General features: G+C 37.4%; 1 protein-coding gene across 1 annotated transcript in view; it reads right to left on the bottom strand.

The window, feature by feature from the left end:
* Positions 1-14,773, bottom strand: part of atp6v1ba (ATPase, H+ transporting, lysosomal, V1 subunit B, member a) — a 42,129-nt gene that overhangs the window by 8,112 nt on the left and 19,244 nt on the right. The window contains exons 3-9 of the mRNA XM_026944222.3: positions 14,143-14,241; positions 10,922-11,015; positions 9,993-10,070; positions 9,120-9,259; positions 5,259-5,360; positions 3,801-3,898; positions 3,466-3,589 (exon numbers count right to left, since the gene is read on the bottom strand). Coding sequence (XP_026800023.1) covers positions 3,466-3,589; positions 3,801-3,898; positions 5,259-5,360; positions 9,120-9,259; positions 9,993-10,070; positions 10,922-11,015; positions 14,143-14,241 — 735 coding nt within the window. The remainder of the gene's footprint in view (positions 1-3,465; positions 3,590-3,800; positions 3,899-5,258; positions 5,361-9,119; positions 9,260-9,992; positions 10,071-10,921; positions 11,016-14,142; positions 14,242-14,773) is intronic.

Genomic DNA, 14,773 nt, shown 5'->3' with positions numbered 1-14,773 from the left:
ATGTGATATTGCATGTTTATGGAGTGGCAGATGTTTTTTGGAATCCCTCCATTATAAGCCCTTGAGTCAGGCTGTCTCGCAAAGGCTTAGAGGAAACCCTACACCAAACTTAAAACTACTCACATCATCAAGAGTCAGGCAAGGAGTATTTGTTACAAGGTAGACGTGATCCCTTCACTCAGAGTGCAATCCAATATCCACCATCAGCATATGTACAACATGCTAATACAATAAGCTTAATCCTTACCTACTTTTTTGGTTACTGTTGTAATACACTCATCTAGTTTCCTCAATTTAGTTTTGGAGGAAATGGAAAACGTTCTAACATATTTCTCAGATGTCAGCTTTTATATATTATATATATATATATATATATATATATATATATATATATATATATATATATATATATATATATATATATATATATATATATATAAAAATTTTAGATTGGTAAAGAGAATTCAAGACTTCTCAGGAAAGGACATGTTAGCTGCTTCTTCGAATCCGTTCAAAATAAGAAGAAAGTTACTCTTCAACTGCCTTCTAAGTAATATAATAGATTATACTTTATCGATCATTAAATATAAAAAATATCATGATTTATACCACTGTTGAATTCTCAAATCTGATTTGTCAGCAATGTGCTGATTAATTTTTTGTATAATAGCAGTTCTGACAGTAGCTCTGCTGCAAGACAAATCACAGGTTTATATTATTGCACTCTTTGTAGTATTTGTGTTTCCTAAAATGGATTAAAAAACTTATACAGATTAAAAAAACATGGTTACTAATGGCTGACATAATGAAGTGTTCTGTTAGATTATTTATTAAACATTTACGGAAGAAGTCTCCAGTGTCAGTGCTTTATAACAGTCAGTAACTGTGCTTTCAGGACTTTGCGCTACCCAGTTTCTCTGTAACATGACAAGTTGCATTTTTTCACCTTATGAACTTCGAGAGAGAGGGGGGGAAAAGTGAGGCTAGTGAAAGAACGACTTTTTATAGCTGTTTTAATGCAAGTGATAACTTGTGTCATGGATGTTCCTCAATGTTAAATGTTAAATGAATAAAAAGTACTACATGTTGTTCTTTAATTAATAAAAATTGTAACTGCTTGCAAACTAGTTTAATTTAGTTTAAGAGGACTAAAACACTTCAAGGTGTGCTATTATTGAAAAATAATCAACTTTTGCGGTGGTAACAGGAACTCAGCTTTGTGTCAGGCTGTATCACACCACTTCATGTATCAATCAACTAGTAATTATAGTAAATATTTGGGACTAATTTCTTTCTTTTTTCCTTTTCTTTTCGTTTTTATTTTCAAGCTTTTTGTTATTGACCACGTAAATTCAATATGTGGTACCAATGTTTGATTAGGATTTTATTTGTGTGTGATTTGTGTGTGATTCATTCATGTGGGGGCAGTCGTGGCCTAAGGGTTAGAGACTCGGACCTGAAGGTTGTGTGTTCGAGTCTCGGGTCCAGCAGGGATTGTAGGTGGGGGGAGTGAATGACCAGCGCTCTCTCCCACCCTCAATACCACGACTGAGGTGAGACCCTTGAGCAAGGTACCGAACCCCCAACTGCTCCCAGGGCGCTGTAGCAAAAAAAGGCTGCCCACTGCTCCGTGTGTGTGTGTGTGTGTTCACTACTGTGTGTGCGCACTTGGATGGGTTAAATGCAGAGCACAAATTCCGAGTATGGGTCACCATACTTTTCCACAACTCACTTCACTTGATTATTTTGCCATTACAGCACATCCCAAGTGTTCACATAAGTAATGTTCAGTTATAGCCTGTACCTTTGGTGAATAAACGGTTTCTGATTCGGGTACAAAACCAGACAGTGTGGCGAAAATGGAGAGGGAACTGCTGGACTCTGTAACTTGAGAACTCATGTTTAGTTTTGAACTTTAGTTCTGAAAGGTTGCAAGCTACCAGGCCTTGAATCAAATGTAAGGCATATATTCCTTACTGCAATACAAATGTTTCTACAGATCGTGATGAGCTTAGGAGGACCTTTCTAAGGCATTAAACGAGGAGAGCTCTTTCACACATGACATTTCATTACATTATATAAGTAGTTCTGTAATTTAAAGGTGCAAGATCCTTGAGCATTAACATTAACATAGAAGTGGCTGGGTGCATTTCTATTCATGCTTTAATTTATATCGACCAGTTATGGAGATGATTGAAGTGTTTAGTCACAGCAGTTGCAAGGTCATAAGACTTGATGAAAACACAAGCAGCGACAGTATGTTTAATTAATTTCTGTTCAGTGGCCAGTTTGGAATATTTTTTTTTGTTTTTTGGGGGGTCTCAGCCAATATCAGGCTATATAAGTAAATCAAATTCAACAGGTTCAGCAATAATTTGACACTTTTTAAAGGCTGATTCATCTGACGGCTTTTTACAGATCCCTTCATTAGAGTGTGAAAGGAAAAGGTTTTGAGGAGTCATATAGATCGTATTCTTTTATCTTCCTCACACTGATTTTTATCATGACATGGCAGTGTCTATATGTTACTGGAAAAAAGGATATTTAAAGGTGAATAGTCAAATTTTTACTTCCAGTCCAGATTGCTTCATTGTGTTTGGATGCACCTCCTGTCAGTCATGTACTTTCACTTCTGTTTGTTGCTCTGGATAAGAGCATCTGCCAAATACTGTAAATGCCATTTTATAGACACTCTACTCTATGGGCCACTAGATCCTTTGGCTCTCTGCGGTTTCTCTGTAACATGACAAACTGCTTTTTTCAACAAAGAGGAAAAAAACGAGAGGCTGGTGAAGCTATTGTTTATAGCTGCTATAACGTAAGTGAACAAGACCTAACTTGTTTCATAGATGTTCGTCAATATTAAACGTAACTACAAACAGATAAAAAGTACAAGGTGTCATTTAATAAATAAAAAATTGTTAGGGTCAGAATATATCACCCCATTGTTGATTATTATACTATAACAGCACACATCCCAGTGTTTTATTCCTTATATAACCAACTATTCCATTACTACATAAAGGTTCTATTACTAAATAATTTGCAAGCTAGTTAGCATGCCGAAATTTTGTTGTGTACACGGAAAATGACTGTCTAGAAATAACAGAAAAAACTGAAAACTACACTGTGCTTTCTGACTGAAAATCCTCTGCGTTGAAGTTGAGACATCATGTGACATAGACAATGCGCATTTCTGACTTGTGATGACAAAAATCTATGTTTTAATAAAGTGCATTAAAATGCTTAAGCATATTTCTGAACTACAATAAACAGGGCCCCACACACACACACACACACACACAGTCAGAAAGAAATTGTAATACATGTCATCATCTAATTCCTTCATATAGTCTCCATATGTTAACTTTTCCACCTCATCTGAGTTTTCTAAACATGGTAATTAAAGGTTTGTTCAGAATTCTAGCCATTTGGTGAGGTCAGTGGTGCTGTCCTGTCTCTCACCTCTCTCAGAGCCTCAGCGTAGGAGCTCATGTCCGTCAGGATGACCAGCACGTGCTTCTCACACTGATAGGCCAGATACTCGGCTGAGGTCAGAGCCAGTCGTGGGGTGATGATGCGTTCAATCCTGGAGTGAGAATGCAGGTGTGTGTGTGACATTATTATTTGTAGTGTTTTTTTTAGGGAAGCCTTTTGCACAACTCAAACAGACTAATGCCACTTGAATGGGCTGTGCAAATGATACAGCCAAGCGCTTTCATTCTTATTATTTCACTCAACAACAAATCAAGCTCTATGTTACTGATCTGTGGCTAAAATGAAAGTCTGAATTTGCTCACGTAGGGTCGTTGGCCAGATTCAGGAACAAGCAGACGTTGTCCATGGATCCGTTCTCCTCGAAATCCGACTTGAAGAACCGGGCAGTCTCCATGTTGACCTGAAAGAGATTGCAATTAAATTACGCAACTTAGAAACAACAGCAGTATAAGATTTAACACATTTCTAATATCCTGTTCATTGAGAATGCTGGGATTTCCACCCTTTCTCTGCACACCAATACCCTAAACCCCTCACACTATTCAAATAAGCCCCTACACAAGGTAATTTCCTGCTGGAGGAAAACACGCACCTTTCTCAAACAGGTTTAACACTTCAGCCGGCCTGAGCATGAAATCAGGGTATAGTGTTACATGTGCTGAATGCAGAACGCATTAAGCACAAACACCCAAACCAGGAGCAGAAGCCCAGGTCAGTGACATTACTTGCTCAGGTTAATGGAAGCCCTTCACACCTCAATGTGCAGGTGAACGGGACACCTGACCCGTCTAATGCCTCTCTGAGAGGACAGACTGTGCCCAATGAGGCGACAGTAACACACGCTTAGAGTTGGGTGTGTGGGAGGTTAAGGGAGGGTTAATGGGAGGATTAAAGTCACAAGGCTGGACACACACAGTTTTTTTTCCTCTGTGTCTAGACACGAGTAACGCCTTTCAACTACACTAAAGTCTGCCCAGGGACTAAACAACAGCTTTTTTTTTTATATACACTTAAGTATGTAGACCTAGCTTTTGATATTTATGTATTTTTTTCTAAAAGAGGATGTAAAAAGTCTTTAAGGAAAAGATTTGCAGAAATAAAAAATAAGTCTGTGGAGACGTGCAACAACTTCACAGTATTACTTAGTTACATACAGATATTTTGGGGATAAATGTGAAATAAAACAAGGCACTTTTTTTCCTTTTCTAGATATGGCTGAAACCTGGTCTTGTAGTACGACTGGACGAGGATCAATGCATAAAAAAAAAAAGACAAGAACAATGATTAAAAAAAAAAAAAAAAAGTTTGGGAATGGTATGGAGATAAATAAAATTATATAATGTGTTATATATAATAAGGTATACGCTTATGATATACTTTAAAAGTTTCACAAATACTGTGACTTGTGAAAAAATACTAAACGGGAACATAAATAAATGTGAAATAAAAAGAAACACCATACAGATTTTTCTCCTGTAGACAAGACTAAACCTCAGACAGGTAGAGAGTGCCAAATTTGCCTGAGGAACAGGCATGGCTGAAATTACGTTTGCGTACGTGTATAAAATAAATTAAGTTGGCAAACAGAATTTTAAAATAAGCTGTGTACAGTCATAAAAAAATTAGTGTACTTCAGGAAGCAATACAGTAGAGGAAAATAATCTTATCTTAATTAGGGTGTAGGCAAAAAAAAAAAGATGTTTCCTCAGAATCAGTAAAGATCTTATCTTAACGCAAAACATGGAGAAATATAGACTTACTCCCATAGCAGCAAAGACGATGGCGAAGTTGTCCGCGCTGTAATCCATGACGTCCTTCGACTTCTGCACCAAACCAGCCTGGCGACAGATCTGAGCGGCAATCTGAACGCAAACGGAACAAAATGCAACATGAAAATACTATTTGTGTGTGTGAACGTATTTAGCAGATTTATTTCCTTCTTACAAGAGAGTTTTCTAATATAAATGTAAAAACTATAAATATTTATTTAAATTTTGAGAATCCCCCGAAGAACACTGTCATGAAAAAGTAAGAAAATGAAATGCAATATGCATTATGGCAGCTGCATTAGTGAAGAAAATGAGGAAATGTGGGTCTTCCTTTGACAATCAGAACATCAGTACTTCTGAAATGTTTCCTGAAATTCCAGATTTCTCCAGGTCTGGAAATGAGTATCTTTAAATTCCACACATGAGCTGACACATGACTTCACTCTGACCCCAATTACCTGTTTCTCTCTGAGGTGTTTATTAAACCTAATAATTATCCATGTAAATGAGTAGCAGTCTGAGAAAACCCCTCACATGGTCAAATTTTGACATTTTCTACTTTATATAGTTCTGAAAAATACAGTTATGCTAACCAAATTTCATGATATGAATGTATTTTTATTATATGGAAAATATTACAACTTTATGCACTGTTGCCTGTACAGAGTGTATAGGTGCTCTTCTCTGTTTTGATGACGATGCGATCAAAATCAGATTTTTCAACTTTAGTTGTGCGGTTTTCCAGAATTCAGCCACAGAGACATCCAACAGGTTCTCACAGACCACCTCATATATCTGCATCAGTAAAGTCAGTGGGTTCCTTACACTAACATTTTGTAGTCCAGTTCCTAATGTGCCTTATACATATATGTGTATACATATACTCTTTACTTGCATGCAGGCATTTTTGTTCAGGACCACAACTGAGAAACACATCTGCTTGAAATGTGATGTTTCTTAAGTCAAAGTCATTGAACCTCATGTACAAAGAGTGCTAGATTAGAGAAAGAGTGCTGGGCAACTGACCTACTCAAAATACACAAGATACTAAATGTTCCTCATGGTCTAGTATATCTCCAGCCTCTTTTCAGACCTTCTTTTTTAAAACCGGTGATGCAGCAAGGTAAATCTTACAGATTTAGTGCAAACACACACAAACACCAAGATGGACTCAAAGTTAAATAGGAGTAACATGATATTAGTGTAACAACCAGTCACTGTGTGTAGCTTCTTTACATGACAAGAATGAATAAAATGTCACACAAAATAATTACATACAAAATAAAAACGGTCCACTGCGACCAATACTAGCAATCAAAGTCAATTCCCGGATAATTAGCGTCCAACCTGCAAAGCTTGCTTTGAAACATGTTATATATGTAATAAAGGTTTTTCCGTTTATTAGCCTTATACATCTGCATTTTCTTTTACATCCCATCTGTGGGTTTCTTTGTATATCCTAAAGCATCACAGCTCCTGCTGACATGCCGCAAAAATGTCATGGTGTGTTTGGGAAATTGTCCCCCTGACCCACTTTGGTTCTGAAGAGCAGCAGCACCACAGGGAGAAAACAATTAAAGCGCCTCTGCTTAATAACAGCAATCATGGGGTGCTGTCTTACAAACACACACGACAGTACCTTCTTCACAGCAATGGGATGAAATAAAGAGCAGCAGGTTAGAGCTGGGCACATGTAGACGCATTTCCTGTGGCCAAATAGCTGCACCATTATTATCCATGTGATAAACAGCACAGCCTGCAACTATAAGCCCATTTCCTTGTTGAGCTCGGCAATTTCACTCCAAGATATAGAAATAAATCATCTTATCGTCTGGTTGAGATAATCCGCAAGCAGCCTACATTTCACCAAATTGCACCTTCGAGCTTCCGTTCATGGAAGCCAGGTTACAGACGTCTAGAAGAATTTAGACTAGCTATCCTATGGTTATTAATGAGTGTTATTGGTTATTATTGAGTATTATTGGTTTTAATGGTTATGGTTTTTCACATGGCTCCTCACACTCAGTCTGACTGCATAACATGGAGGCTGTGCTCCAGAAAAAGGTTTAAAAATCCTACATTTATTCAACCTCTAATCCTGAACTGAATTAAAGCCAGGTTTACACTGTACAACTTTTGGCCAGATTTTGTCACAAAGAAAATTACATGTTGTAAAAGAATTCTTTGGTTGTAATTTGATAATTGTGACATGGGCTCAGTGGCAGCCGATAAAGTGCCAAGACAGTGGATGAGAAGTGTTTTCTCTAAGAATACGCTTTATAGAGAAAGGTATGTGGACACTGTGGACACATGAGCATCACACCCATATGCGGTTCTTCCTCAAACTGTTGCAACAAAGTCTAAAGCACACAATTTTATAAAATGTCTGTGTTCTTTAGTGTTGCGATTTCCATTCACTGGAACTAAGAGGCCCAAACCTGTTCCAGCATGACAATGCCCCCGTGCACAAAGCGAGGTCCATGAAGACATGGTGTGCCAAGGTAGGAGTGGAAGAACTCGAGTGTCCTGCACAGAGCCCTGACCTCAACCCCACTGAACACCGACTTAACCCCAGACCTCTTCACCCAATGTGACCCAACATCAGTGCCTGACCTCACTAATGCTTTGTGGCTGAATGATCACAAATCCCCACAGCCACGCTCCAAAATCTAGTGGAAAGCCTTCCCAGAAGAGTGGAGCTTATTATAACAGCAAAAATGAGACTAAATCTGGAATGTGATGCTCAAAAAGCACATACGGGTGTGATAGTCAGGTGTCCACGTACTTTTGGTCATAGTGTAACACGATGATACCGAGAGCCTGTTTCTGTTTATGCGAGTCTGTTTTCTGCACTGATTGATGACATAAGCATAACACTGTGATTTTCTGTAATTGCAGGTCTATTGTTGGATTGTTGGATCTTCATCGTATAATCTTACATGGACAGCACGTTATCACACAGTCTGTTGTACCATTTGGCCAAGATTTTATCAGGATCATTTTGTACAGTGTGACAAGTAATAATCTTAGACAAGATTGCTGTATTGGCATTGTGAGAAACTAAACTTACCCAAATTTCCTATTTACAGATTTGTCAGCTTCCAAAAATACTGCTGCTCACAAATAACGCTAGCATTTCTGAAACCTTAGCAGTCACACAGATTATCTGGCTAACTACATTAGTCAGTCTACGCTTTGATAGAAGAGCCCAAATAAACTTTTGCCAGTAAGACAGCTCCTTGTTTAAAATGTTTGCTGGGTTAAAGAGCAGCTGGAGATGTGATTATTGTCTACTGAGCTTTCCTGTTACCAGATTACCTTTTAGTGCATGTAAACATCGTTGATAAATAATTTTTTGTTATTAGATGATTTTGTATTTATACAGTAGTATTTGTTTTTAATGTTGCAAGCCGTAAAAAAAAAGTGAAGCAATGAGCTCATTATACGAACACTTCCGCATTCTTCTTTCTTCTTACTACTGCTCCTATGGTTCCAGTTCATTCACTACACTCACAATGGCAGTATGGAACAGCCAGTGTTTGCAGATGAACGTCAATGATGTTCATCAGATATGTAAGATTACTTGCAAAGCCACTTCTAGCAAGCTGGAAAATGTCTTCAAACTGTTTGCTTTGTCATACTATGAGACAATACCTATTTTATCATAAAATACCTATTTTAAAATACCTATTTTATCTATTTTATCGTCCATTAGCAATTGCGATATGATATTTTAACATCAACACTTATTTAACTTCAGTGTAATCTGTGTGTTAAAGCTTGAGCCTAAATGAACTCGCAGTTAATCACACACACACACACACACACACACACACACACACACACACACACCTCGTTATGTGGAAGACCAGCAGCAGAAAAGATGGGGATCTTCTGTCCTCTGGCGATGCTGTTCATGCCATCGATGGCGGAAATGCCCGTCTGGATCATCTCTTCTGGATAGATACGGCACTGAGGGTTGATGGGTTGGCCTTGGAAAGGTCAGAGGTTACGGGAGGGTCAGTTAGAACATAACTATGAATATGGAAAACACTTATGTTTGAGTTCTTCTGTATAAAGAGGACATTAGGTAGCTTCCTCAATAGCCTCACATTCACAAATATCATGCAAGCCTGTACTTGAGATTACATTTTACTTTGAATGTGACACAAGGTAGAAAATTAGGCAAGATCCATGGCTTTTGATGTTTTCATATACAAAGAGTTAATCAGACAGATCTACACATTCATCTGTGTTTTTTTCACCCAATTCACATTCAGCTGAGGCATTATGGTGCTATGCCCGTAAAAAAGAATAAGAACAGTGTAACGTATAAAACAGTCATTCTATGCAATCATAGGTGGTGCTCAATAGGGCTGTGATTTGGTGACTAAAGGCCATAGCATATGATTTACATCATATTCATCCTTATCAAACCATTCAGTGAGCTCTTGTGTCCTGTGGATGGGGGTGGAGTCATCCTGAGACCACACCCACCAGGAGAGAAAGGTTTCATCATAAGATAAAGGAGATCAGTCAGAAGAACTTTGTATTGATTTGAAGTGACACTTCCTTCTAAGATGACAAGTGGAGCTAAACCACAGCAGTAAAATAAATATACACCCCCATAGCATAACAGAGCAAACGTAATGTATCTCCTTTCTGTGTGTACAATATTCATTAACTTGCACAAGATAAAGTGAGGGAACTGAAAATTTGGCATACCCATGATGTCCAAGTAGTCCTCAGCCAGAACGCTTGGGCCGCGGTCGATGGGTTTCCCTGAGCCGTTAAATACACGTCCTAAAACATTGAGACAAAAAAACAAAACAGAAAAAACAATACACACCATTAGAAATACATATCATTCTTGTTCATTTTGAACCATCAAAATAATCTATGTAGCTTAATAAACTATTTGATACATTTTTGATGCAAGGGTATATAAATATGCTATTTGGAAATATCCCATGTCCTCCTGCTGTCTTTAAAAGCTAAACTAACTCTAGTATCTGCTTGATTTGCACTGTCATGTTAAACAATTTACTGAACAGCAGCCAAACCACTCAAAATTATTTCACAGTAACAACTACAATGTTCTCCATTACTAACATTAGCCAAGTGTTCAGATAACACAGAATTTGCTAGCTTTCCATAATTAATGCTGCATTGGACTAAAGGTCGTATAATGTAATTTTAGAAGGAAAATAAACATCCCTCACAGTTAGCTGGCTAGATTGTTGCTAACGAAAGACGAACATGGAGATGTCCATGTTTTCTTCCTCTCACTTTGTAGCTCGAACGCACAGTGAATAAAAATCCAAGCTCTGACTTCCCACTTTACTGATGAGGTAAGCTGAATGCAGCATAACCCTAGAAAAGCCTTTGTGTTTATTGGAAAAATATGAATGCAGCTTTGCGTAAACAAACCTGACTCAAATACTAATCGATATAACCATAATCAGCCAGTCAGAGAGAGGATACGAGCATTTACAAAGTATTTTGAGTTTAGGGCATCTTTTTAAATAAAGTTGATGGAATCCATTGAATGGGAATTATTAAGTCAAGAAAGGTTAAAGGAAAAAACTTAAAGGACTAAAACGTGGTTTTAAAGAAGTCGGCTGTACTGTGTGTGTGTGTGTGTGTGTGTTTACCCAGCATGTCCTCAGACACAGGCGTGCGTAGGATGTCACCCGTGAACTCGCATGCAGTCTTCTTCGCATCGATCCCTGAGGTCCCTTCAAACACCTGCCGATCGCAAACCAAACCTCAGAGTCCAGCCATCGAAAAATCTTCCCTTAAAGTTCTGACTAAAAATTCAGCTTATGAAACGCCACGCTATTCTGAATAAAAAGATCAGGAGGCAGTAACACAACCCACACAGCAACATCTCACACCACACAGTAGCATTTCTTAAGGGTGACCTCAGGAGGAATATTTCTCATCCAAGTTGAGATGTCCAATATTGAAGAATATTCTCTATTCAATCTACTTCACACTTTCTCTCTCTCTCTCACACACACACACACACACACAAACACACACAAACACACACACACAGAGGGTCTGAACCTGCAACCTGACATATTTTATCTGATCAAAAGACAGACGTATGGAAGCCAATACCACCTTCTCTGAGTTACACAAGGACTTGTGCACAGAATAAATAATGGCAAAACAATTTATCCTCTTTGAATGTGTTTCAATGAAACTGTGTAAACGTTTGTTTCCAAGGCTTTCAAATGTGTGTATCTTTTTTTCCACCAAATAATAATTTAAAACTCTTTTGGCAAACTGTTTCACAGGATCCTGTATAACCAATTTAAAGAACTATCTGGGGAAATGATTCAGCCTCTACACACTTCCCCTTGCCACTTCCACATGGGAAAATCCACACAGGCTGGAATGAGCAACAGTCACTTGAAAAGCTGGTCATCATGGTGTGCTCTGGCTAAACCCTTATTACAAAATATCACAATGGCTGAAGCAGTACATGCAGCACTATTTCAAAATCAGGGTCGGTATGTGTAAAGCTTCTGAGAATTCTCGCATATTGTGATAAATGATGTCATAATATGGGTTTCTAAAATATTGCGGATATATTTTATTAAATAAATTTAAAAGAGGAAATTAAATAATTATAAACTGACTGGAAGCAACTGATCTGATACAGTTCTGTACTTAATCAATTAACTTGTAAAATGTTGAAAATGTTGTTAGGGGTGTGCAATATAAAGATATTAGACCGTAAACTATTAAAAGCTCTCCACAAGCTGCCTTTACAGAGAGATCGTGCACATTCTATCAGTTGCAGTTCTATTGCTGGCGCCCCGTCCCAACATGCAGCGTGATGTGCCTTCACATCCACTATAGAGTGCCGCAGGAATGACGTATTTAAGTTAGCATCACTCTGGTTCCCTCAACAAAAAGCCAATAGGATTTTTCCATTGGCTTTTAGTTTACTGCAGAAAATAAGCTCTGTGTCCAACAGAAGTTGATGGTTCTTATATGTTTTTTTCATCAAGATAATCTTCACAAATGAATACAACTTTTAGGAATTTTGAAGCCTTAATACAATCACCAGAAGTAAAAAGATAAAGTTAGGCTATAAACGAATTACACCACAGTCGCATGACTTCAGCATCACCAGCACTAAGCTTCTGACAACTCTTTCACTCTTTATTTAAAAACATGTTCCCTCATAAGATCCACCGGGCTCTTTTTTGTGGATGAATCTGCCCCCTACTTTTTTTGGGAACGTGTCCATGTTGCATTATTTTGGAGAAAATTCTGTTTGTTTGTACATGTACACGCGTGATGACGTTTAATGTCTGCAACATCCTCTGTAGTACAATTTAGCCACTTGTTAGCAACTACCTTTTTCAAGACACTTAAAAGCTTTAAAAAAATCACGAGTGGGGTATTACGGACGTATTTTGTGTCATAGAATAAAACGTGAAAATATCTTGAGCTTGTGTTAACCACAGGCCTTATTTCAGGCATTTAACCAAAAACCCATTGATTTCGGGACGATGGAACCACAAGTGCAAAAATGCTAACTCATTTCCGGGACTGACGACTCACTCCTGCGGCACTCTATTTAGCGACGTAGCGGCATGTATGAAAACACGGAGGAGTTGGTCCCTAAAAAAAAATTCAACATCGGTAATATGTCCATAAACCATTTCAAATGTAAACAATGTCAAAATTCTTGTTGAATGTTCTTACTCTGCAGAATTGCACACTTGATTAAAATCTGTTCGAAAAGGTACTTTGGCCTAAATGGTCTGTCATTCTTTTTTCCTCTAGGTTTTGTTACCTTGAAGGGGTATATTGTTTAAACAGGGAAATTAGTTTGAGCTGTACTGCTCAGTAAGTTGCAAAATATTCTTAAAAACCAACATGAAAAAGAATCGTGATAATATCATGGATCGTGATCCTGCCTGAAAAAAATCGTCATATGATATTTTTGCCATATCGCCCACCCCGAAATTACGTAATAATAATAATTATTACATAATAACGATTTTTGAGATATCATAGATCGTGATATCTTTTACATTTTTTAAAAAAATATATAATTACAAACTAACTGGAAGTAGCTGGTGATTAAAATTGGGTACTTAATCTTTAAATTGTACGATGTTAAATTTCACAGAATTTTTTACCTGCTTCTTTTCATTGTTAAATATTTTGACTTTATTTTTTTTCCCCAGAAATGTACTTTTTGGTTAATGTAAAAAAAAATTAAATAAAAATAAAGTATCATTAAAATGTTTTTTTTTTTTTTTTTAACGCAATACTACAGGGAAATTGTCTGCAAACCTACTGATCGTGATACATATCGTGTATTGTAGAAATACACTCGAGAATCGTGATATATTTTTGTTACACTGCCTACCCTACACCCTACTAAGTCTTTATTAGAGCAAAAATGTGTTATAAAGAGTGGGTGATATGACAATATAATATTGATATTGAGATAAATTATTTCATAATACACTTTTCTGAGACGAGACTCATGGATGTTGTGATATATTTTAATTTCTATTTTTTTTTTCATAATTACTAATTAACTGGAAGTAGTTGATTCAGCGTTAAAATTTTGTACTTAATCTTAAAATTGTTTAATTTTTAAAAAAAAATAGATTTACAATTTTTTTTTGCTGGCAGTTTGTTAGCAAGCCTACACTGTGATACACATCACGTAGCATAGAAATGTCCATTAGAATCGTGATATGATGTTTATTTATTCACCCGTGATTCACGGAGCCACTTTTAGCGACGAGCAGGGGTTAATCCTAGGAATAAATCTTAAGCATGACATACAACAGCGAATGAATCGATCAACCACATCCCATTCCCGAAGTCTCACCTGAACGACAGCCTTGCTGCCGATCACCTCCAGCACCTGTCCACTCCGCTTAGTGCCATCAGGCAGGGTGAGGTGGACGATCTCTGCATAGCGAGGAAACTAGAGAGCAAAGAAGCGAGGAGACACAAAAATCAGGAAATAAAAACATTCTTAACCTCTGATTCATGAGGAATAGGCTACTGATATCTGATGTTTTTAAAGCAGCATTTCATAACTCATTTTTCTCTTTTTCTTTTTTCATTTTGTCCTCCATTACACAGCTAAGAATAACAAATTTGAGAAAGTGAATTTGACTGGTGGTCAAAAACAAAGCAATCAAAAGAAATTACATTTATAAAGCTGGCAAGCAACAGCAAAACGTCAGTGAAGCCAAGTTCCAGTATTTCGAGATACGAGAATGATGTGCTGTTAGCTTTTTGTATTGAACATGCCAGATAATCAACTTGTTTACTAGTGAGCTGAAATCATCACCATCTAACTTAGCGTTGCTGTGTAATCTGTAGCTATTATCATCTAGCTGTGAGCTTGTTCTAGTGAGCTATCTAACATTAAGCTAGGTAGTATGCAAAAGTAGCTAGCTACTATTCTCAGATACTTTCTGATTTACATTCTTTCTTTGCCCCACCCATTT

This window comes from Pangasianodon hypophthalmus, chromosome 10, assembly GCF_027358585.1.
Source record: "Pangasianodon hypophthalmus isolate fPanHyp1 chromosome 10, fPanHyp1.pri, whole genome shotgun sequence".
Taxonomy (NCBI): domain Eukaryota; kingdom Metazoa; phylum Chordata; class Actinopteri; order Siluriformes; family Pangasiidae; genus Pangasianodon; species Pangasianodon hypophthalmus.
Note: the sequence above shows the minus strand (reverse complement) of the source record. Positions and strands in the feature narration are given on the sequence as shown.